Consider the following 22826-nt stretch of genomic DNA (forward strand, 5'->3'; position numbering starts at 1 on the left):
AATGAATTAAAATGCACTGAAATATAGAACACTCAAAATGTTTTTATATAAACCTCCCAGGATTGACAGGGATTGGCCATAATCAGCACTTGCCATATTGAACAAGAACTACAATCAAGAAAAAGGAGAAAAACCCAAGAAAAGGGGAAAAATTCAAAAAGAAATTATCTTTTATTATTTCTTATTTAAAACAATGTTTTCATTGTTGACTCGCAGTGTTGAAAATTTTGTTCTTCTCCCCAGACAGGAGTTTTCTTTGATGATAGTTTATGTTCTGTAGCCTTTTGATCTCTGCTTACTTCCTGCAGATAATGGGTCTTTTAGTAGGAAATCAGTGGTATCTGTAGTAAATATTCACTATACCGATGACGGTCAGGCCAACCCCTGAGCAGTCAGTGAGATGATGCTTTGAGTAGCCGAAAGAAAAGGAAAAAAAAATAGATCTTGCTATTAGAAAATGTTCTATCACTTCACACTAATTCTCTTGAAATAAAAGATCAGTGATTTGCCCAAGAAAATGTGATGAACAAAGTGAGATAGCCTCTTCGTTTGTTTCCGAAAGCAGGTGCTCCTTGTGTAGGTAATTAGAGTACAGTGGGTGCAGAGTGGTGCTTGGAGTTTAGGGTCAACTTTGCTGTCCGCTCCGTAGATTTTACAGGCGATTTGCTCTTTGCTTTAAGAAGAGAAAGTGATATTGGAAAAAAGTCAGCACTTTAGACTAAAGCAAAGCACCCTTCACAAAGCCACAGACAAGAAGCAGGACAGAAAGTCCATGGCTTGTAGCTATCCTCGCACCTGCGGAAGAAGTTATAAGATATTCGCTCATCTCGAAGATTTCCAATGCTCCTTATTAGGCTGTTTTAAACACATACATATATATATTTAATTAGCTCGCCAGCTTGGCTCTGGTGCCCATGAATGTCTTGGCATGCACTGCAAATAACAACACATACAAAGTATTTCAGTCCCAGGAAGTGGTCTTGTTTGCTTTGTCTGTTTTCAAGCCATGCCATCCCACAGTTGGGAACACTTAGAGGAACAAATGCAGATACTTTTCCCTCAAGTAATGCTTTGAGGATGATTCCCTATAGTCATTTGGTTGTTCCTATATGGGTGTCTAAAACAAATCCCCTGTTTTACTACTGCAAGCGTAAAACCACAGGAGATAAAACCCAAACCGAGAGCAGCAGCCTTCGCAAGGGCCTGCAGAACGGGTTCTGGAGTGGGTGTGTTGGGGTATCTGCTTTTAGAGGAAGATCTTTCTCAACTTTTTATCCTTAAAATCTGAAGAAGAGTTAGTGCTATCAAGAATTGGAAATTTTTGAAAGCGCTCTGAGACTACATAAGGGAGAGAATGAAATAGTCTTTTTGTATTTTTCTTCACATATTTTATCCAGTAAGCTACAGATGATGTATTTAATACCTTTATTAGTGAGAAAACAAAAATGTGATGGACCTCAAAGCATTTCTTTTCTTTCTTTCTTTTTTTTTTTAATTTAAGAAAGGTTAAAAAGGTTTGAAGGGGTGAGGGTAGGAAAATTCAATCTGTTGAATATTTCATCTAAATCATGTTCAGGTCCACATTGGCAATGATAGAAATTGTGGTGAAAACACATGCTCTCAAAAAATCTCTGCAAAGTAAATATTTGGGCTTCTAAAGGGGCTGTTTAGCAGACTCATATTCCTGTTTTCAGTTAAGTTACTTTAGTGTCATCATCGATTTGCCTTCTTTCAGGAGGTGAGTCATATTTAACACAGAAACGTAATGACTGAGGACCCAGAGGTTAGTGGTGGGTCTCCGGAGAGTGTTGCTTCACTCAAGCTGGGTGACAAGGTTCAAACTGCAAAAGTAAAGTACAGTCCACATGCGGCTCTAAGTACAAAGATCATGCAAGGAAAACATATAAAATCTATGTAGAACCACTAGCATCAGAGCTTTCCAAAATTAAATATATGCCCTTGTTATCTTTTGAAGAGAGACTCTTTGACAGGGATTCAGTCAATTAAAAAAAAAAAAGAAAGAAAATGATTACATGGCTCCTTAAATTGCTAACCGCACTTGACACAAAGTATGTCTGGTGTTGAATAAAGGTTTTAAGAATGCTAAAAACAATAAAACCAAGGAAAATGATTTGCTCTTCAAAAACAATATTTTGTGAAATAATGGTTTCCTTTTCAGCATGAACATTGCAGATGGGCTCAAACTTGCTGAAACTGTGAATTATGCAGCTCATTTCTCGACTAATCAACCCTTCACAGGAGATGCCCATCATTCCCGTGAGATTCGAAGGGAACAGCTATGTCATTCTAACCCAACATTTCCTATCACACTGTGTCCAGTATGTGCAAGTTAAAACAAAAGTTACATGAGCAGTATAATTGGAAACAAACCCAATGATATACTGTAAAGAGTAAAGTTAAAAATTTGAATAGCCATCAGATAGGCAATAAACCATTGCAACACACCACTTTTTTTTCCAGATTGTAATCATTCACCCACTCTAGGCACCTGCATTTCCTAGCATATTTTTCATTAAATGAAATTTATTTCTGTCAAGCCAAATATATATATTTTTCCTGCACAGTAAATTCTAAAGCAAATCTGTTTTGTCATCAAATCACTGATTGTTTTGCTCTTCTTTCTAGTTTTTATTTATGTCTGGAATGAAGGGGTATGTGCTCCTTTATCTTTGTAATCCCAAAGACTTTGACAGTGAAATCTGAGAATCTACAATGCTATAATTTATCCTGTGTAATTTTAAAAAATAATCATCATAGTCAATTTCATTCAGATGTACACCATTCTGAATATAATATTACTATTGTCAAACATGTTATGGTCTGTTCTAGAGAAAATTAAGCAAATGATTTTTGTAAAATGCAAACTTTGGCCATGCGTCATACTCTAGTCTCTATTTTTCTATTTTTACAAATAGAAACATTTTACTGTTTTGAAACAAAGAGATTCAGGATTGCAATCAGAAGCCCTGAGTTCCAGTTTCCTCTGCAGGCACTCACTTCTGAAATCCCAAATAAGATATTTATTTCTTTGATGTTTTCTAAAATGAGCATAATAATTGTTTGCATATTATTGTTTTATATATATGTTTTCATGAGTATGCCAGACACTGTGTTTGGTTAGCTGTTTTGCCTTATTTGGTTTCCTTTTGCTCTATGCCCAAGCCAAGCAGGATAACCTGTTATCCCCTAAGACGATCATGCATTTAAGCAACTCTTGCCCTCAGATAGCTGCGTTCCGTTGTGTCGGTTCCCACCAACTAGCTGTAAGCTCTCTCTCCTCTGAACTTCCTCTGTATTCTGGTTTTCCCTCTCTTGTGGCCTTAACATGGCTCACACTGACTTGTAATTCATTATATTCGTATCTTACCTCACTGATTACACTATAAGCTCATCAAAGGCAAGGATGAAATTTTAGCAATTTTTTTTTTATTCTCAAAGTTTAAAACAATGCCTTGAGTTTTTAAACTTTTGTCCCCAACACAAAATACCCTGTGAAGAAGAAAGGGAAATGCTATTATCTAAATTATGGGAAGAAAATGTGTAGATAACATGCCTCGATGAAGAGTAGCCTAATACAACCTAGAGATTTCTCTCTGACTCAGAGTGTGATTTCACGATATCCTTTGACGTCAACTTAATAATGATGCCTTTCATTTGTTTGTATGCTTAAAGGTTTCCTCGGTGCTCTCTCAGGTGTAATTTCTCATGCCTTTGTAAGGTATGGGGAGGGAGGATTTGCTCCATTTTGCAAATGGAAAAGTCTAAGAAGTTTTCTTAGAAGTTTAATGAGTATAGACACTTAGCTTCCATTTTTCAGCCCTTTTTATACTTCATGCGATAGCGCATCACATCGCCCTCACTGGGATGTGGACATCAGGCATGGCCCAAGACAGTGTCTGTGACAAATGAGTTTGGCCAAGGAGAAATAGGGAAAAAAAAAGCCTCAAATATTTTATCTTCAGTATGTATAATTATTATTTCAGGGAATAACAGAAAATTCCATCTATTTATTAAAAGAAAAACAAAACAAAACAACAACGAATCACAACCACACAGAGTTGAGATCTTGGCATCCTCAGAGATCAGGTAGAGGAGGAGAAGTTTATCACTATTTGCTCAGAGTCACTGCATCCGCCTGCCTTGTTTAACTCAGCACAGCCTTCCAGCCGGGAAAGCCTGCCTGGCCCTCATCTGTCATGCCTGATGGAAGAACTTGGCTCCTTTTTGCACCTTCTATCTACATTGCCATGTCTTTCCTGCATCTACAGCCATGAGGCTGGAAGACACTGGGCATACTGAACAAAGCTGCACCCTCTTCTCCTTCACATCAATCGGCAAAATGGCTACAGTGGACTGGGTACCTGCTATGTCAGGGAATATGCATATATGTTACATGCATACACTGTCTTAGTTCATCCTCTCATCAGCCCAGTATAGTAAACATACATGTCAGGAAAATGTAACTCAGTAGCATGGAATAACTCACCCTAGGTTACACGGTTAATAGGTAGTAAAGCAAAGGTACAGAAATGAAGAAAGAGCAATGCAGTCAGATCGACTCAGAGTCTGGATGTGCTTCTTTCTGAAACTCCCTGAGGCAAGCAACCTTGCTTCACTGTTTCCACACCTGTTAGATCAAGATGTGAAGCTATTATTTAAGTGTACATTTATCTTTTCAGCGAAAATGCACTGGCTATAACACACTTAAGAGAAAAATTAGAAAACTTCTTTTCCCCAAGTCTGAACTGATAAATATTGAATATGAAAACACTACCAGCTTCTCTGTTTTCCTAAACATTAATAAGTAAAGTTTGTTTTCCTCCATATAGTGTGCCAAATGTCTGATGATATAATATTTTGAACTTTTCATATTGTAGTCTTTTAAATCTTGAAGGTTCCTCCAAATTCATTTAAATATTTGAATGAGAGGTGGTTCCACCACTGTTCTTGCATGCCCTCTTCTTTCTATGAACTTCTCTTTTCTAAACTTTTAATGCAAATTTTATAGTCTGGGACCAGGAAAGGTTAAGTTGATGTTCAAAGTGCAACCATTAGCGACAGGAGAGAAAGACAACCAGAGCTCTTGGCCACCAGAAAAGATACGGGATATGGGTATTTAATTCAAAGAAGTAAGTAGAACGTTAAGACAACTAACTAGACAATTTATCCCATCTATATCTTGCCAGCTCTTCAAATATCCTCTTTCTCTTGGCTGGGATTATTTTGTGATGGGTTAATTTCCTCCGTGAGCACAACTCTTGTTTTCGATATACGGAAGAGTCGTAATTCAGGGCACCTGTCTACAGATTTAAGTACAATTCTCATAGGTTTTTCTCTTTTCTTGTTTGAGTATCAGGTAGGGTCAAAAGGAGCAAGAAAAGAAAAAGAACACAATTTCTCTCCTGCTGTGGCTCCCTGGTCTGACTCCAGCATCTTTAGTTTGTAGAAGTGAATATTCGTGATGCTTATCATATGAACAAACCTAAGAATGGAAATTTTCCAATAATAAAAGAAGCAACACTCAAATAATTGTTTTGCCTGTGAAGAGGCTAAGCTTATAAAGAATGGAGTGTCCGCTACAGCTCTAGGGATGGACAGGCCTTTGACTTACCTCTCTTTCATTACACATGCCAGCTTTAAGATATGAAAAGAGCTGTGTGAGAAAATTTGAGCTAGCTTTTAATGCAATTTTTATTCAGGTTTGCACACACTAAATCATGACTTAAGGGGAAAGGTCAAATAATAGGATGATTTTATTCTATAATTTTTTGAAAAGAATATCTTTTTATTAGATTCTTATGGGTCCAAGGCCGATTTCTTCCAGAACCCATTTTTTTAAGAAGAAACAGGCTTCATTGTGACCTGATACATAAATCGCCTGTTTTACTTTGCCCAGGCATGTCGGCAGCAGCTGTTTACATTTCCTTTCCTGCTTTCCTTTAGTCAGCAAATTTACACATCTATTCAGTTCTGAGGCCTCTTACTGTAGCTGAGGGAGCCAAGTGCAGCTGTCCACATACACAGGGTCTAGGTGACAAGGTGCATGGTTGATACCCCATTCACCACAGAATGTCCTAGACTTTCTTGCTTACAGCTAATCCCTGCAGGCTTTCAGGGCTCCTACCTTCTACAGCGACTCAAGAATGGGCAAAAAAATGATGCTGCCTCCTGCCTGCTAAGGCCACAGTGCATCTGTCAAAACAGCACATTTTCATTGTAATTTGACTTATTCAAGTAGGAACTGATCTTGGTGCAGACAGGGTGATGATTAGGACAGCAGCAGCTAATATTTACCTCTGACCATGGTCCCGGCAGGCTGCTATATGATCGTTTTGCTGATTAAGGAAGTGAAACCGAGAAGGATTATATAACACACTAAGTTTGCTCGGTGAGTACATGGCGGCCGCTGAGACTCAGAACCAGTTCTGTCTGACACTATAAACTGATTTGCTTCATAATCTCAGCTGGAGAGTCTTCATTCCAGAAAACTCTAAATTTTCTCAATTCTGCCTATTAGAAATATATGGAAATATGAGTGGTTTTGACAAAATGGGAGAACAATATAAATTCATGGAAAAACAAATTGTTTTCCAAGAATTAAGTTTAATGCTACATATATTTAATCACTGCTTTAACGCATAAATAAGAATGATTCGTTAAGGGTACTCCATTTTACTGGTGTATAAATAAATGCTGCTAAAGTGCTTGAAACTATTTACTCACAGTTTAAATATGCCTTCTGTGGGTATGTTTTCATTATTAATGATCAATCTCTTTATTCATAATGAGAAGGTAGATATTCATCCACACCTTGTTGGAATGATCACAAATCCACATTAGGGATTGCACACGTGTGTAGCCTTGTTGCGCTGACACTGTTGTTGAAGTATCGAGTTTGTCTGAGGGCTTAAAGAAGCACATTCAACTCAAGAATAACTATGAGGATAAGTGGTGCCAATGTGGGATGGCTTTGCTGAGGGGCTGTGATCCAGAGCACTTATCCCATCACAGGTGAGGACACTGTCCTAAGGAAGCCGATAAGAGGTGCTCTTAGCTTTTACAATTTGCTTTAATTCAAGCATTGAGAGTGTAACCTATATTTCTATGCAGATAGGATTCTGAATTCATGAAGAAATGCTCTCTCAGACTTTTTCAAAGCAGTCATATGAAATAAAACATAATAATCATTTATAAATCTCCCAGTGTATTGATTTATAAATGATGGTGCAGTCATCATCTCCCAATGACCGCACCACTGCTCACCACTTTGATCTCCCTCCAAACTGGGGGCTCAGTGAGTCACACAATGGAGAGGAAAATGATTGCATGACATTTTATTTATGAAAGTTATACGTGCTTGCTTTATTTTATCAATATATTTATCAAGATCACACCCATTAAGTTTAGAAAAACAAAAAGAATAATTTGATGGTCAGATTCTCCACCCAGCTCCCAGGAAATAAGATATAACGTTCTTAATTTCAATGCTACTAGCAATTTCTGAGGACATCACTTTCACAGTAGTGCTTTCAATTTTCATATGCACATGTGTACCTGCATGTATGTATATTTTTGTCATGAGCTTCACAATCACACAACACCTTTATTTTACTTTGCCTTTCTTTGGTTATTTGTTGAATATATTTTGTTTGTTAGTTTGTTTTCTCAGGAGCTGTCTGTCATTGGCCTCTTTTTAAATTTGGGAAATTTAAAATAATATTATTTTTTTCTTATAACAAAAGTAATGAATTATCAATGTACAGAGGTTATCAATACAAACAAATAATCAAATAATTAAAAATTGTAAGATATCTTGACTTTTGATGGACATTTTCATATATTTCTTTTCATTTTTATACACACATATCTGAGATTGATTTAAAATTTAGTATTCTTTATTTTTTCACTTTAAAGTTTTGTATCCTATATTTTTTCACATTATATATTCTTATTTTTTCACTTTAAAGTTTTGTATCCTATATTTTTTGTATCCTATATTTTTTCACATTATATATTGGTTGTTTTCTAATTTCATTAAACATTTTTGAAAACATGATTCTAGAAGGTGCTTAATACTCATTGTATGATTTCGTCACATTCACTGCGACACTTCCCTACTACTCTTGGCCCTTTGAGTACTTCCGGCTGTGGGCAGACCTCTGTGATACGCATCCCTGTTCTTGGGTCTGGGTCTGCCTCTCTCCTGAGCTCCTTGGAATTTCCTCCCAGGAGCATCATCTCAGGGACAATCTCAAGCCCTGTGACCTATCTTTCCTGCCAATTTTCCTCCAGAAGGGAAGTACCATTCACCTTGCAAGTAATGATACAGCAGAATGCCTGAGTCACTGTAAGCTTGACACATGTTGATTTTTAAAACCTTTGCCAAGATTATACATGTCAATTTTTTTTAAATGACTAGGGATTTGACTGGGACTGCAGTAAGTCTACAAATACTTTTGAAAAACCTGACATATTTATAATGGTGAGCTTGTTCATCCAAAAACACCATATTTACTCATTTATTCAAACCTAAACTCTTAACCAAGTGTTCTAATGGTTTTCATCTTTATACTACTTATTTGCTACTGCCTTAAAAAATAAGATATTTCATACCTTTTTCTTGTTGCTACTATTGAGGATTATATATTATGCCACAAATATTTTCTGTTTGGTTATTGCTGTCATATGGAGAATTAATTTAATTTTATCTTTACCTTGATTTTATCAATATTATTTGATCACATCTGATATCTCTAAGTCATTTGGAGTGGATCATATAACCACTGCATCTGTAAAATGGACATTTTCCCTTCTTTTCCTGAATATTAGACACAAATATTTCCTTGTCTGTTATATCACTTATTAGTTACACCTGATTTAATCAAACAAATGTTTTAAATTATTTATAGTAAAATATTATTTTCACTTGTATATTTTGTAACTTTAAATCTTCAAAGTCTCAGACCTCTAATTTCATGCTGATCTTCCTATGTCGAATATTTCTTTTCTGCTCAGCTCTTTAATTAATTGACATTCATTTGGATATGTATCGTAAATTGCAATAATATGTTTCTATTTATTAATTGAATAAATCCTCCCTTAGTTATTACATTTTTAATTCATCAGATATTATTTTATCTTACCAATTTTAGAGCTTCCACACTTATTTTCTTTCCTCTCTATTCATATTTCTGTTCCTTTATGGCCCTCTTAACTCATGGTTATTTGCTAATATACTTTAATATCTGGTAGGTAAAGGGGAAGAGAACTAATAAGGGCCAAGCTCACTCACGTGCCAGGTTTACTCTGCTGGACATTTAAAATACATCATGTCACTTAATGCTAACACGACCCTTGGGGCACATGTATCACTGCCTCAGTTTTACATAGAAAGAGTCTGAGATTCTGTGTGCAGCTCACTCAACAAATGAGCTGGTAGAGAGTGAATCTAGGCGTCAAATCTGTATCTATCTACCACCACAAACTATGCCATTCTTAGTATAAGGTTCTAAATCCATTTTGTTTTTCTCTCTTTTTAAAGCTTTTAATAATATCCTCACATGTTTATATTTTCAGTTACATTATCTATAACTATTTTGTGATTTAAGAAATTCCAAGGGTCTTTTTGGAAAGCTTGCATTTAATTATGGTAGCAGCCAGTGTGTATAACTTCAGCTTCCTAAGACACATTCTTTATTCAGGTCACACAGTTCGAAGTCCTAAAAATCCTTTGGAATTTTATTATTTTTTACCAATAAAGTTAGCCATCTAGTTACAGCCTTAGGCAAGACAGCTGGTGGCTAGTATGATATGTAGTTATGTAATGTAGGGGACAATTTATCATCAATTAACATCATTGTGATAGAAGGAAAAGAGGAAGCTCTGAAATTATGAACAATAAAACATAAGCCAGGAATGAAGACCCAGTCTCCTTTCTTTAACTCAGTCACCTACACACAGCCAACCAGGAAAATATTCGCCACAGTAGAGCCAGGTGGTGGAGACCATTTACTCTCATCATTTCATTGCTGCTGCTAATAATAATAGTGTATAAGCACATGCAATAATAGTCGTTAATAGAGCCGCTAGTTGTCACTTATTGGGAGTTGATCGGTGTCATGCTCTCTATGTATGTAATTTCATTTAATCCTCAAAACTCTGTGAGAATCATACTACAGTTTCCATTTAATAAACAAGGACTTGGAAGTACATGCAGCTCTGTGTGATGGCCATGAGGTGTGAACAGTCTCTCTCCTTAACAATTGTGCCCACCCCCTCTACTGGTGAGAGGCCCCTGCAGGTCTAAGGAGCATCTTCCAGTGGGTTTCTGCTCCTTTGCAGCTGAAATGAATGCACCTGTGTCAGGCTATAGGGGGCAGCAGTGTTCCCTGGGAGAAGGAGACTTTGCCTTTCTTTTCTCTTGGAGGGCTCTTGTTATTTTAACCAACAGAGTGAGGTCTTTCCAGCAACTTCTCAACCCGCTGTTCATCTACCCAGAAAACTGCTCCTCTGGAAGCTTCCTGAAATCTCAAGGATCATGAAATCATTCGAGACAAGACCTTAAAACATTGGCAAATTCTGCTTCATGGCTCCTCGATCACAGAGCTCCTAGTAATCACAAATGACCCTGAAGGAACCCTAAGGTGGCCAGGCGTTGAAAAACCCCTCCGGCACACAGCGGAGCCTTACTTTTACAGACCCAGCCAGTTACTGAATTTCAATGAGTTAAGTTAAGTACAGCTTGCAGGAGAATTTAGCAAGTATAGACTCCTAATCTGCGTAATTCCGGTTCAAACATAGCTCTAGCAGATTCCTTAGCCTGTATTATCCAAAGCATTGCCTCAAATCTATTTTTCACCTTATTCATAGATGCTTGATTTACATAGCAGCCATTTAACTGATAGAATTACAATGATCAAATTAATTTAGCCTGTGTAAACAGCCAAGTTGGATCATTTAAACCAAAATCAACATTGAGGTCTGGATTATACAAGCGGCTCTCTACCTGGATGCCGTGCACCATTTCCTCATATTTTAAATCAGGAACATAATTTCCTGCATGACACTCAGCCCCTTATCTCCCTCCCCTCAGTAGCTCTGAAATCTGTTGTAAGACCCTTCTTGCTAACTTTGGCCACTTTGGGAAAGCTGCCATGTTTGTCAGCCACAGAGGAGCTTCCGGAGCCCTTGGCTTCAGCGGCTGTAGCAGCAGCTGCCTCTGAATGCTCAGGTTCACATCATGTTGAAAACACAATCATCATGTTTCTGAGTTCAGAGAATCAGTATTCCTGCTGAGCGACTACACGTGGAAACATAACTACACCTTAACCATGGCCAGTTTTCTTATGAGTGCCAGCTGTTGACCACAGGAGTAAAGAAAAGTTTCACAAAAGTCCATCACATTACCGGAAAAAGTAACAGCAGAAGACCAGTCTCTAGAAGTGTATTTTGTAGCATCACACACATGCACACACATCTCATAGTAAAGAATAAAAACAAATTTTCTCTCACCCATAAGAACTCTTTAGAGATAATGATTCTCATAACTTACTGCACATGAAAATGCATATTTCTGCTTCTAGACTCAGAAATTTGTCCTGGGATACGAATTTCTAACAAGCTCTCTGGTAAGTCTGGCATAGGACATCTGCACTTTGAGAAACACTGTTTAGGAGTCGTGATCGTTTTTGCAATAGTGGCAATATTATCTATTTATGCAAATATAATTATAAGAGAAAGAAGATAAAAGCAGAGACATACTGGCCCTCTCTCTCTTTTCCTTTTCTTGCCACACATGAGCACCACGTGTTCTAGGCACTTAGAGGAATGCACAAGGAAGTGGTGATCTTTGTAGCCAAGAAGCTATCTTTAGGGTGATCACCTACCCTGTTTTGCCTGAGGGTCAGGCCTCCCAGAAAGTGGGACTTGCAGCATTAAAAGGAGAAAAACCCCAGGGAAAAATTACTATAATATAAGACACAACAGAGGGCTTCAGAGTAAGTGTAAACAAACTGCTGTGGGGACCTGAATGAGGAAACAGGCAATTCTAAGACAATAGGAGGAAGAACATTTCTTTTTTGACAGCTAAGATGATAAATTTGATTTTGAATATTTGAGTTTAGGGGACTGACCTGAATATTGCCGTGAAACAAGCCACCCTAAAACCTAGTGCCTTAAATCAACAATTTATTATTCTCTCTCAGGAGTCTGGGGGGGCAGTCAGCTGGGGCTGAAGTCAAAGGCTGGCTTCAGTCAGCAACGTGTCTCAAGGCAGCTGCACTTCCTACTCGGTGGCTGGCTCTAAGCGGCCACAGCAGAGGCTGGCTGTCCCCTTGCAGGGTAGGTCTGGAATTGGTTGGGGTGGCATTACTCCTTCCCATCTCACTGTCACAGTGGTCACAGGCCAGCCCAGCCTGGGGGGGGGGGGCGGAGGACAAGAGGCACCACACGTCAACGGCTGGTGTCAACAACATGCAGGGGCTCTGCTCTGTACGGTGCTCGTGGGACAGACATGGGGAGCATGACGGGGACAGCGGGGTGCTCTCCTCCGGCTCTCCAGAGGGAAATCAGAATCGGAATATCAACTGCTAAGTTTTCTAAGGAAACATTAGCGGTCGAAACCACAGAAACGGATGAGATCAGGGCGTTGAGAACGGGAAAAGAACTACATTTAAGAGAGGAATTTAGGAGGAGAAGCCCACAAAGAGAGGGGAACACTAACAGCCAACAAGCAAGGGCCAGAGGGGAGTTTAGGAGACCAGCGACGGGAGAGCTTCCCCCCTGCCCGCCAGGACTCGGGACACGGGAAGGGGAGACGGGAGGTCCAGGGGTGCGGAGGGAGGGCGGAGCTGTGACCTTCGGGGGGCGGGGCCGGGCTGTAGTCACAGTTTTGTTGGCCTGTTGGCCAGGGTTGGGGGAGAGGACCCACAGAAGGGAACGTAGATGGGGGGAACAAAGGGAGGGAAGTGGGGTGGTGGTGAATGGAGGGGGTGTTTGGCTTCTGTAAGGAGTACATGTTCTCCATGAGACAAGAAGAAACACGTAGAGAATGGTGTAGTTTCTTGAGGTATTTGGGGATCTGTTCTCCGTGAAGGTGGAACTAAACCACTTCATGCTAGAATCAGGAACTGTTACCCTCAGAGCACCTACAGGATACTCTTCAATGTCAGTTATGGGTACAGACAAAGCTGGAGAAAAGAAACAACTAAGGGATGGCAAAAGCCAAGCTCTACCTATTTGCTTTATCGCTTTTCTTCATCGTTTTGGTTCTAATTGTGGATTATCAACTGGAGGTAGAATTAAAAGAACTTAAAGAGAGATATCATAAAGATACAGCCCAATGGGATAGTCACATGCTCACTAGCTTTTGGAAAAATATCTGGGAAAAGTAGCTATATTGAATGATAGTTAAACCTGTTCTTTATCTTGTGGTATGTAGATGGTAATAGATTATTTTTCCACCTTTTTTCATGTAAATTTCTGCTTTAGGAAAACTAGGTAATTCTATGACAATTTGAACATTATATATGTGTATACATACAGCGTTATTTTCAGCTAATACTTTTCCTTCAGAGAGACACAGAACTTCTCTGACAGAAAAAAGTATGAATTAAGAGTTGAGTATTCAATCTAAATAGTTCAGTCAACTAAGTCAAAAACTATGGTGAAACTAAAAGGCTGACAGACCAGCCTTTGGTAACAGGTTGTATTACAGTGTCATATATACCACAGATGACGCATGCCTCCCTGTAAGAAGTGAGAATAACAAAAGGCTAGTATAGCTTTTGGCCTGTAAAGGCAAGATTTTAATTTTTGTGTCTTCATCATGTCTTGCCTTTAACAGAATAAGAAAAGAAAGATGCATGGTTAATGGAATCTACAAATACTTTGTTTCTCACAAATGAAAATATAAAAAAAAATAAACCCTTTGAAGAATGGAAGTATGTCTTCCATTTCTGTGTCATTGTGCCTGGCATATAAGCTCTTGAAAGGATGGAGAGTGAATAAATGAGTGAATAAATGAAGCGTGGGTATTGAAATCAGCTTTATTTGAATATAACCTGAAGAATTATAAAGTGAAATTATAAATCAGGACGTGGGTGTTACAGGAAATATAATATTACATAAATATCCATCCCCAATATGGTATTTTATGCAATAATTGTGCAAGCACAGAAACTTACACATGAATAAAATGGGTGTGGCTGAGCCACCCAAGCTTCTGCACTAGAAGTTAGAAAATGTTAAATGTACCTAAAATATTTTCCAGTATTCACTGGTAGGAAAATATAGAAATGAAAAACGTTGATGTATTTCCGATTAATCTTTGCTAGAGCAGATAATTTTTAGTGGAAATTACTTTGAATGGATATGGGCTTCCATGAGTCAGCATCCCCTGTCTCCTTTCACTCTTCCTCTAGGACAAGCAATGAGTGAGGCTGGTAATGGGGTGGAAAATGAGCAGTGATTTTTATTTGAAAATTGTTAGAAGATGTGTAGAGTTTACCACTTAGCACCAATCACAATACTAAGAAAGAGACTAAAGTAAAATGGATCTTCTTAGAGTATGTTATTCAATCCAAAACGTAAAGAGTTTAGAAATAGAACATTTCATTCTATGCTTAGAATCCTTCACTTGGGACAGGTAATCTGTCTGTTTAATTCCACAGAATGGATTTATGATTTCTGGCTTGGAATAGTCTATGTAGGCTAATAATTTCAATTCCATGATTTGGAGTCCTCACCAATTAGGTTGTAAACTGTCGGCTGGGGGTACTCTGTAATTTTGCATATAGTGTCTAGCTTCTTCTTTTGATGGTATGAAAGGGAGGAGGGCAATGTCTCCAAAGATATAAAATCTTTACCAAATAATGGCTACAAAAATTATAACCATTAGGGGTGTGTGTGTGTGTGTGTGTGTCTATGTGTGTGTGTGTGTGTGTGTGTGTGTGTGTGTATATATATATATATATAGGTGTGTATATATATGTGTGTGTGTGAATATATATACACACATTCTAGCTATGGTTTTTTTCTTTACTTCGGGATATAAAAGAGATGATAAAGAGGAAAATAAGGCAAAGTCACACAAATTTGGCTTCAGAGAGGCTAAGCTGTCTATTCATCAGACTGACATAAGTTGCCATGACCAAGGCATGCTGGGATAGCTGCTCAACTACATTTAAAGGCAGGACAAACTCACAGAGACCCTGAGTTGAGCTCAGGACAAATCATCTCCATTAGCACATGAAGCCTAAGGAGGAACCTAGAGCGGCACACATTATTTTAAAAGTGTTGTTTACAAATAAGGATTTAAAGATATATATACATATTTCTCCATATAAATGTAAATATATAAAGATTTATATATATATAAATATCACCCTGATAAAATGAGATTTTTTAAATGTAATGGCTAAAAAGAATTTGAATGGTAGCAACAGAATTTTCTATTACCAACAGTAGTGTCAATAATTCTTCAATGATAAACTATAAAGGGAAAAGCTTAAAAATGAGAAATGATAGATTTTATGCTCCCTTCATCCTATAATATTACGTCAAGTGTGTTATCAAAATATAGAACAGTCTGGGGTGGTGTTAAGTACTGCCTATCCCAAGGTTAAAACTTCAATGAGTTTCCACGGGCTGAATGAGCGCATAAATTAATGCTATTCAGAGCAGCTTTAACTTGCACAGCTGACTTAGGAAGCGTGTGACTAAGCTTGACTAAGCTTCTAAATTGGCATCGGAGCTACACTGACAGGAGCTGCCTTATCTCTGCACCACTTTCTGCCTTTCGCCCCACCCCCCTCATTTCCTCCCATTATCATCATCACTTTCATCACAGGCAGCTGAAGTTTCTCCTTCAAAATCAGAAGCCCTTGGAGAGTGGTCCTGCTTAAGGCTACGGGTCCCTGAAAATGTGGTGTGTCTCTTTCATTTACATGTTGATTAAGTGAAAGTCTCTTAATTTGGGCTATTATCGATACATAAATCTGCAGAGAAAATAAACATGCATTTATAATGCAACCAAACATTACATGATTTATTGTGCTTATAATGTGTAAACACAGAAGGAAAAGAAGTCCAGCTCTCAGATCCCCTGGACATGAAGCACTGCCAGCGACTAATGGGCAATTCACATCCTCTGGAAAGGCCAGCCTCCCTGGCTCTCATAGCTCATTCCTCATTTCAAGTGAACTAGGTCTCCAATTTTAAAACCGTCATACATAAATCTGTCTACTCTGACCATCTTCCTGCGGAGGGTTTGTGAGGGATAAAATGGGTTTCCATACCTGATCGTGGACTTTGTTTGGGGATTTTGGCTACCGCTTGAGGGCTGGAAGTGGAGAGCACTCGCTGGTTGGCAGAGCTGTGCATGCTGCCGGGAGCGGCCGCCGAGACGTTCTTGCGGGGCTTCACATCCTGCAGCCACATGGGCGAGGCCTCGAAGGCCTGCATCCTCCGAGCATGGCTGTTGGCGTTGACTTTTAGGTAGGCCTGGGCTTTGTGTTCCTGAAGCTCTCCATAATTGGCGTCGGTCACCCTGCATTCATATAAGCCTTCATCCTTTTTCCTCACTTTGGAAATCTGAAGCTTGTGAGAGATGTCATTGCCTTGGACTTTCACTGTCTGAAAAATTGCAAGTAAAAAAATAAAGTGCTACATCAAGAGACTGGGTTCCAGTACCTTGTCCCGAGCTTGCTAACGCTGGAAAATTAAAGGGTCTCATTGGTCTCACAGCCATAGGCTGAAAGCTTTTTATTTTCTCAGCAGTCAAATTGGAAGACCTTATTTATCCTATTTCACTAACACCTGGCTTCACAAGATCATGGAGACATTAGTTCAATCCAGCTGGGCCAGATTCCATTAGCCATGTGGTTCCCATTTCCCAGGCTGTGGGACCAGCCCTGCCATGTTCCCATCATGGGACTGGCCTCTGCCTGGTGAGCTCAGCTGAATGAAGCAGGACCTCATGAGGCTGAGTGTATAGTTTACACAGCCTCTCTCACTTCTTCCCTGCTGACGACTGCTCTTGAGAGATCAAAAAGACACGTTGTTGGTCACGACTGAGTTGAAGTGAGAATGTGCTTTTATCCCCACTTTGGGATGATTACTAAAGGGACTGACAAAATAGACTTGGACAGTAATGTTTTTTTCTCAAATTGTTGGTGCAGTCTGACCTATAGTCATGGGGTGGCATGATTTAGGGAGCAGATTAATGTCACCAGAAATCCTATGGCTCAGAGTACATACCTCCTGCTACCATAGGGTCTGTGTGCTACTGGAACTTGAGATGCCATCAGTTAAACACTGCTTTGATTTTCAAAATAGAAACTGACTCTCGTTTCTACCAACAATTTATAGGCCAGATTAACAGCAAGATTATATAGAAGGTTATGTATAATATATAAAATTCTATAATATTTAATAGATATATATATCTATAAGCATCTTTATCAGAACTAGATTTGATAAACATCATATATAATCCATGATTGACAGAATGATGGACTTCATAAGACATTCAAGATTTAAGGGTTTGGATAATCTCAAAAGCTAAGAAGCGAGGAAGGCATAAAGTTATTTCTCTACTGGCCCTTACACTCTCAAATAGCCATAAGTAATTAAGAAAATTTGGGAAGTGTTCATCTGGTTTTTACATACAGAGTTGTATATACAAATAGTTTCCAACATCTGAACCATAAGTATGCATTTATGTGTATGAAAAATTACATATGAATATTACTAATACTGTAAAAATAAAGGGAATCGATAGTTTCAAATATATTTTCAGCTGGGTCTCCGATTAAGGTTGGGGTAGTCAGAGTGCTTATATTATTATTATCCCACTTTACAGTATAGTAAACTGAGGCTTAGGGGGTTTGGGTCAGTGATTTTCAACACTGACTGCCCACTAGAATCATCTGAGGAGGTTTAGAAAATGCTCTCATTTGGATTAATGCAGAAACACTGTGTGCATCTCTGGGGGACAAAGGTCATATCAGTATTTTGTGAAAGCTCTCCTGAGAATTCAAATTAACTGCTGGTTTAGGACATATGTTCAAGGTCACACACCGGGTAAACTGGGAACCCACCACTTTCTATCTCAGTTTGTGTCTAGAACTCTTTCCAGTTTACTAGATTATATGAACTCTGGCCATAGCAGTTAGCAGTTGTGTGCATGGCTGTGCATCTGATTGCATGCTTCCCTAGGTCAAGATGTGTGAGGCTGCTTCACCACTGGTCTTTGGAGGGTTGGGGTATGGGTGAAGGATGAAAGACGAATAGGAAATAAACAATCTATCTAACTGTATGTGTATGTGAAAAATGAAATATTTTAAAAAAACATCGTTAATAATGGATCTTACCAATAAAGCTTTTCTAGCACTGTCAGAAAACAAGAGTTTCTGTGATATAAGAATAATTGAATTGAAAGATTCTAAAAAGTCCATGAGTTTATGAATAGAAACTGGAGTTTCTGGTTTGTATCTTATTTTTGTTTGATATTTTCTTCCATGTTGAGATTATACATTTAGATTAGAGAATCTGATTTTATTAGTATAATACATTTTTACACTTTTAGTTATAATAGCCTCAGAATAAATTTCTTTTTAAAATGTGGGTCATTGGATTTTTAGATTCTTTATACATATATTATTTCTAGTAATGGTAACTTGTTTACTAATTATCAACAAGCTGAGCAGTGGTACAGTATAAAATGATTCTAGATGGCTTAATCTGAGGTGTAGTAAAAAAAAGATTTTCTTTCTAATTTCACTCGCAAGTATGAAAAGTAATAACCAGCAGAGTAGAAATACATCTCTGTATTATCAACAGGTTAACCTCCTCCAATAATGTTTTTATATTGGCTTTTGGTTTTATATTTACATTTATATGATTTTGAACATTGGCATTAGAAATACGTTGCACGCATTATGAATGACGTTGAAGTTGAGCTGTTTTCATTACAACTTCAACACTCTGTTGGATGCTCTAATTTTTTTCAGCCTGGGAAGATTTTCGTACCGTTAGTGTTTTACTTGCTATTGAAGAATAATTACTGGTATAATTTTGAACGGATATTATTAGCATTGCAGCCCTTTAACAGTTATGTAACTGTTAATAAGAGCAAGAATAAAGTCTCACACACTTCTTTGGGTGGCAAAATGATTGCCTAGTAACTGTTCAAATATCTACGTCATTAAGATAAATAATTTTATTGTATGAACTCTGCTTCAGTGTGTATGTATCCAGTGAGGTAAGACACGACACAGACAGCGGGCTCTCGCCCTGCGCATGCAAGTTGCCTGTTTCAGGGGCAGTAAGTTAATAGGCTTTTGAAAACCTGAAATTCCCAAACTGGTGCCCCCGGGCCCGAGGGCAGCCGTCGCGGTGACACTCACGCTGATCTTGGTCCCGTCGCCGTCCGGGTCCCGGTATGGCAGCAGCTCCGTCTGCGGTGGGGAAGGGGGGGTGGACACCGACGCTCAGACCGGGCCCGACCTGAGCCCTCGGCCATGCAAACCTAGCGGGGTCGCGCTGCCCTGGGCCGCCCCGGGGCCGGGCTCGGGGACTCAGGAGCGGGGATTAGGGGTTCCGGAGGGTGGGGACTGGGGGGCGGGGGCTCGGGGAGCGGGAGAATTAGGGACTCCCGAGAGTGGGGATTCCGGGGCGGGGGACCGCGGAGGCTGGGATTCCGGAGGGTGGGGAATAAGGGGTACCCGGGAACTCGGGGGGGTCTGCGTTCGGGTCAGGCCCCCGGGGCGCGCCAGTCTGTGGGACGGCACCCTGCGTCGTCCCCGGCCCGCGTCCCCTGCCTGCGGTCCCTTCTACAGGCTTCCTCTCGCCCCCGCACGGCCGCCGCCTCTTCTGCAGAACTGTCTGCCCCTCAGTTCAGACCCTCGTTTCCCCGCCCCTCCGCTCCTGCTCAGTTCTCCTCCCCTCCCCGCCCCCTCTCCACTTGGGTCGCCTCGGGTCCCTCCGTCAGTCCCCATCCCCTTCTCCCCTGTCACCCTTTCCTCCCTCTCTCCCCGTCCTCCATCTCCCCCCACCTCCCTCTCTCCCCCTCCACTTCCCCTCCTCTCTCTCTCTCCCCCCTCCCCCCTCTGATTACGGCGGAGGTGAGAGAAACCGACGGGGGTGGAGGGCCGGGGTGATGGAAACATCGACATAATTCCTGTCCTCACACCACCGTCCCGAAGGGGACATTGAGTGTCCGGAGATGTATCAACACGGCAGTGCCATCACGGACAGCTCACAATGACCCGTACGAAAAGGAGGAGGCTATTCCCAATCTTTAACCGGGAAAGACTGGACAACATGCCTTCCCTTGGTTTTAACGTGGTGTCACCAGGGCACGCGGCTCACTCCCTGGCATCCCTGGGCGTCCTCCTTGCCGAGAGAGCCAGGGGGCTCCCCATGGGCGCCCAGGCATCATCTTGGGCCCGACCCCGACTGGACACTCAGAGGTCAAAGTCAGTGGGTGGGACGGACGCGAAGGCGACGGGACTCCGCTACCTGTGCCCCGGCCACTTCAGCCCCGGGGTCCAGGTCCTCCGGCCCCCGCAGGAACCACCACTGGATCTCCAGGTACACCGAGGAGGAGCCGCTCTGGAAAGCGCAGGACATCTCCACATTCTGCCCCTCGGTTGCCGTCACGTTCCGTGGAAATTCGGTAAATTTTGCTGCAAAACAGAAACGCACCCTTTTGGAATATACACACCACTCTTGACAGCGTCTCTTGAGAGCTCACTACATTTTCCTTCGACTTAAAAATAAATAAATAAAAACCGCAACAAAAAGCCCTCTGTGACATCCCAGAGGCTCCCCAACCCCCTTTCCTTTGCCTCTTTCTTGTCTTACTTTTGGTATGGTGCCTAAGTCATTTTGTTTTTGATCAAGTCCAGATAATGGAAAGGTTAACAAGCTTGCCAATAACTCCCCTCTGTTAGCCAAGATGCCCACAGTTAGATACAAATACCCTTTGTCAAACTGCAGTATTCCCCAAAACTTACTGAGGGTTTCAGTGAAGTATATTTTACTTATATTTATATTTAAGTATATTTGACAAATCTGTCAAGCTGATACAAGAGGAGAGCCTCCTGCCTCCAAGTTTCTAAACAATCTATGACTAACTGGACGTTTCATGTTAATAGAGAAGGGATCGTGATTATCTGTCAAAAGATACATTCCTGATATATCATGACACTTATTAGCAATTGTGATTCAAAGCCTACAGCAGTGAAACAAGTTGCACACTTTCTAAGCTGTGGATATTTCTTTCCAAATTAACCTTCATCAAGCAACTGTATTGTAAACTGTCATACATCGTGGGATGTAAGAATCACACACCTGGGCTTGGTTCAGATTAAAGATTGTTCTGAAGTCACTAGAGACATTTTTTCCCAGCCTTTTCATTACCAATCTTGACACTGCTAGTTTGCAAGGTTCATGGAGTCATGGTGAAACTCACAAAAATATGTTTCCTCTCTCCCAAAGGCACTTCTCCAACATGGAATGCTTTGGATGGTTGTTCTTATCTTGTCTAAGAAATATTTTGCAAAGAGCTGATGATTCCCTAAAAGTCTTGGAGAGATTTGTGGCTGAAGGAAGTGCACAGCTACAATGCGAACTCATGGGGAGGAGGGCTGAGGGGGCTGCAGGGCCGATTCAGGGTGGATGCACTTTGCCCCCACTTTTCAATGCGAGGCACCATCAGTGTCCCTTTCCAAAATTTTTTTTTATAAAATCCCAACATGATCTCTATTGAAATTGAACTGTATTTATACTTAGAGGAAATGGGAGATGTTAAGAGGACATTCTGATCTGAAAAGGATTCTTCCGTTCAAGCTGGAAGGGAGAGTGTGGCATTTCTGTTTGCAGAAGCGATGCAGTCCTCTGACAGCAGAGATGTGATCTGTTCATGGTGCTGAAATGATCACTGCAGCCTGCGAAGTCCTAACAACTGGATTTAGCAGGCTACTGCTGCTGCTGCTGCTTGTAATGCAAGTTGTACCTTTTTATGGGTCCTCAGAGGAGTCTGTCCTTTGATAAACACACAGGCAAACGAAGTCACACGGACCCAGAAAAAGGAAACTATAAGCTCATACTGCCTACATCGAGGAGGAGAGCTGGCCATGGAGAGTCCCCAATCCCCAGCTCTGTTTGCGATGATTATGTATGCACGAGTGGTCACCCTGTGCATGCACACAGATAGAAGGGACACACACACACACACATACTTATAACCCTGTGTTTGTGCTCACCAAGGAACCCATCTCGTTGTCGGGCACCAACTAGATCTGCTCTCAAATCTAGCAGGGCTACTATTTAATAAACTTTAAAGAAAAATGCCAAACAGAACACTATTCCTCTGTTACTTGCTAAGAACCTCACCACATCTGCCTGGCCATTCTTTGAACACAGAGAAGGCACACAAACACACACTCACAGTGCAAGCAAATGTATATTTGCCAGTGAGCACAGACTTACCTTGAGAAGAAAGCCCTTGCTGTACATATAAAACGGAAAAGAAAACAAATCCAACATACGCCAGAAAGATCCCCATCGTTCCAAAAAAAAAAAAAAAATGGGGGGTGGGGGTCGTCACATCAGTGTAGCCAACAGCCAAAAAGCCCTAAAAGAAGGGAATGCCACTGTCTCGCGGGCTCGGTCTCAGCGCCCGGGGCGCGGCGCCGCTAACATCCTGCTGCTTGCCGGCGCGGAATGGCTCTGTGGACGCGGACCGGGGAGCCGGCGGCGCAGTGGCGGGCTGGGCACCGGGCTGGGCTCCGGCGGGCTGG

At 40.5% G+C, this 22826-nt stretch overlaps 1 protein-coding gene across 1 annotated transcript; it reads right to left on the bottom strand.

Annotated features, from left to right (window-relative positions):
• Positions 1–584: 584 nt before the first annotated feature.
• VSTM2A (V-set and transmembrane domain containing 2A) lies at positions 585–22591 on the bottom strand. Its single transcript, XM_060156224.1, has 5 exons — positions 22516–22591; positions 20542–20708; positions 19428–19478; positions 16317–16653; positions 585–673 (listed from the first exon to the last, which is right to left on the bottom strand). Exons 1-5 carry the CDS (start codon positions 22589–22591, stop codon positions 585–587), a joined length of 720 nt encoding a protein of 239 aa, XP_060012207.1.
• Positions 22592–22826: the final 235 nt, after the last annotated feature.

This window comes from Lagenorhynchus albirostris, chromosome 8 (genome assembly GCF_949774975.1).
Source record: "Lagenorhynchus albirostris chromosome 8, mLagAlb1.1, whole genome shotgun sequence".
Classification (NCBI taxonomy): domain Eukaryota; kingdom Metazoa; phylum Chordata; class Mammalia; order Artiodactyla; family Delphinidae; genus Lagenorhynchus; species Lagenorhynchus albirostris.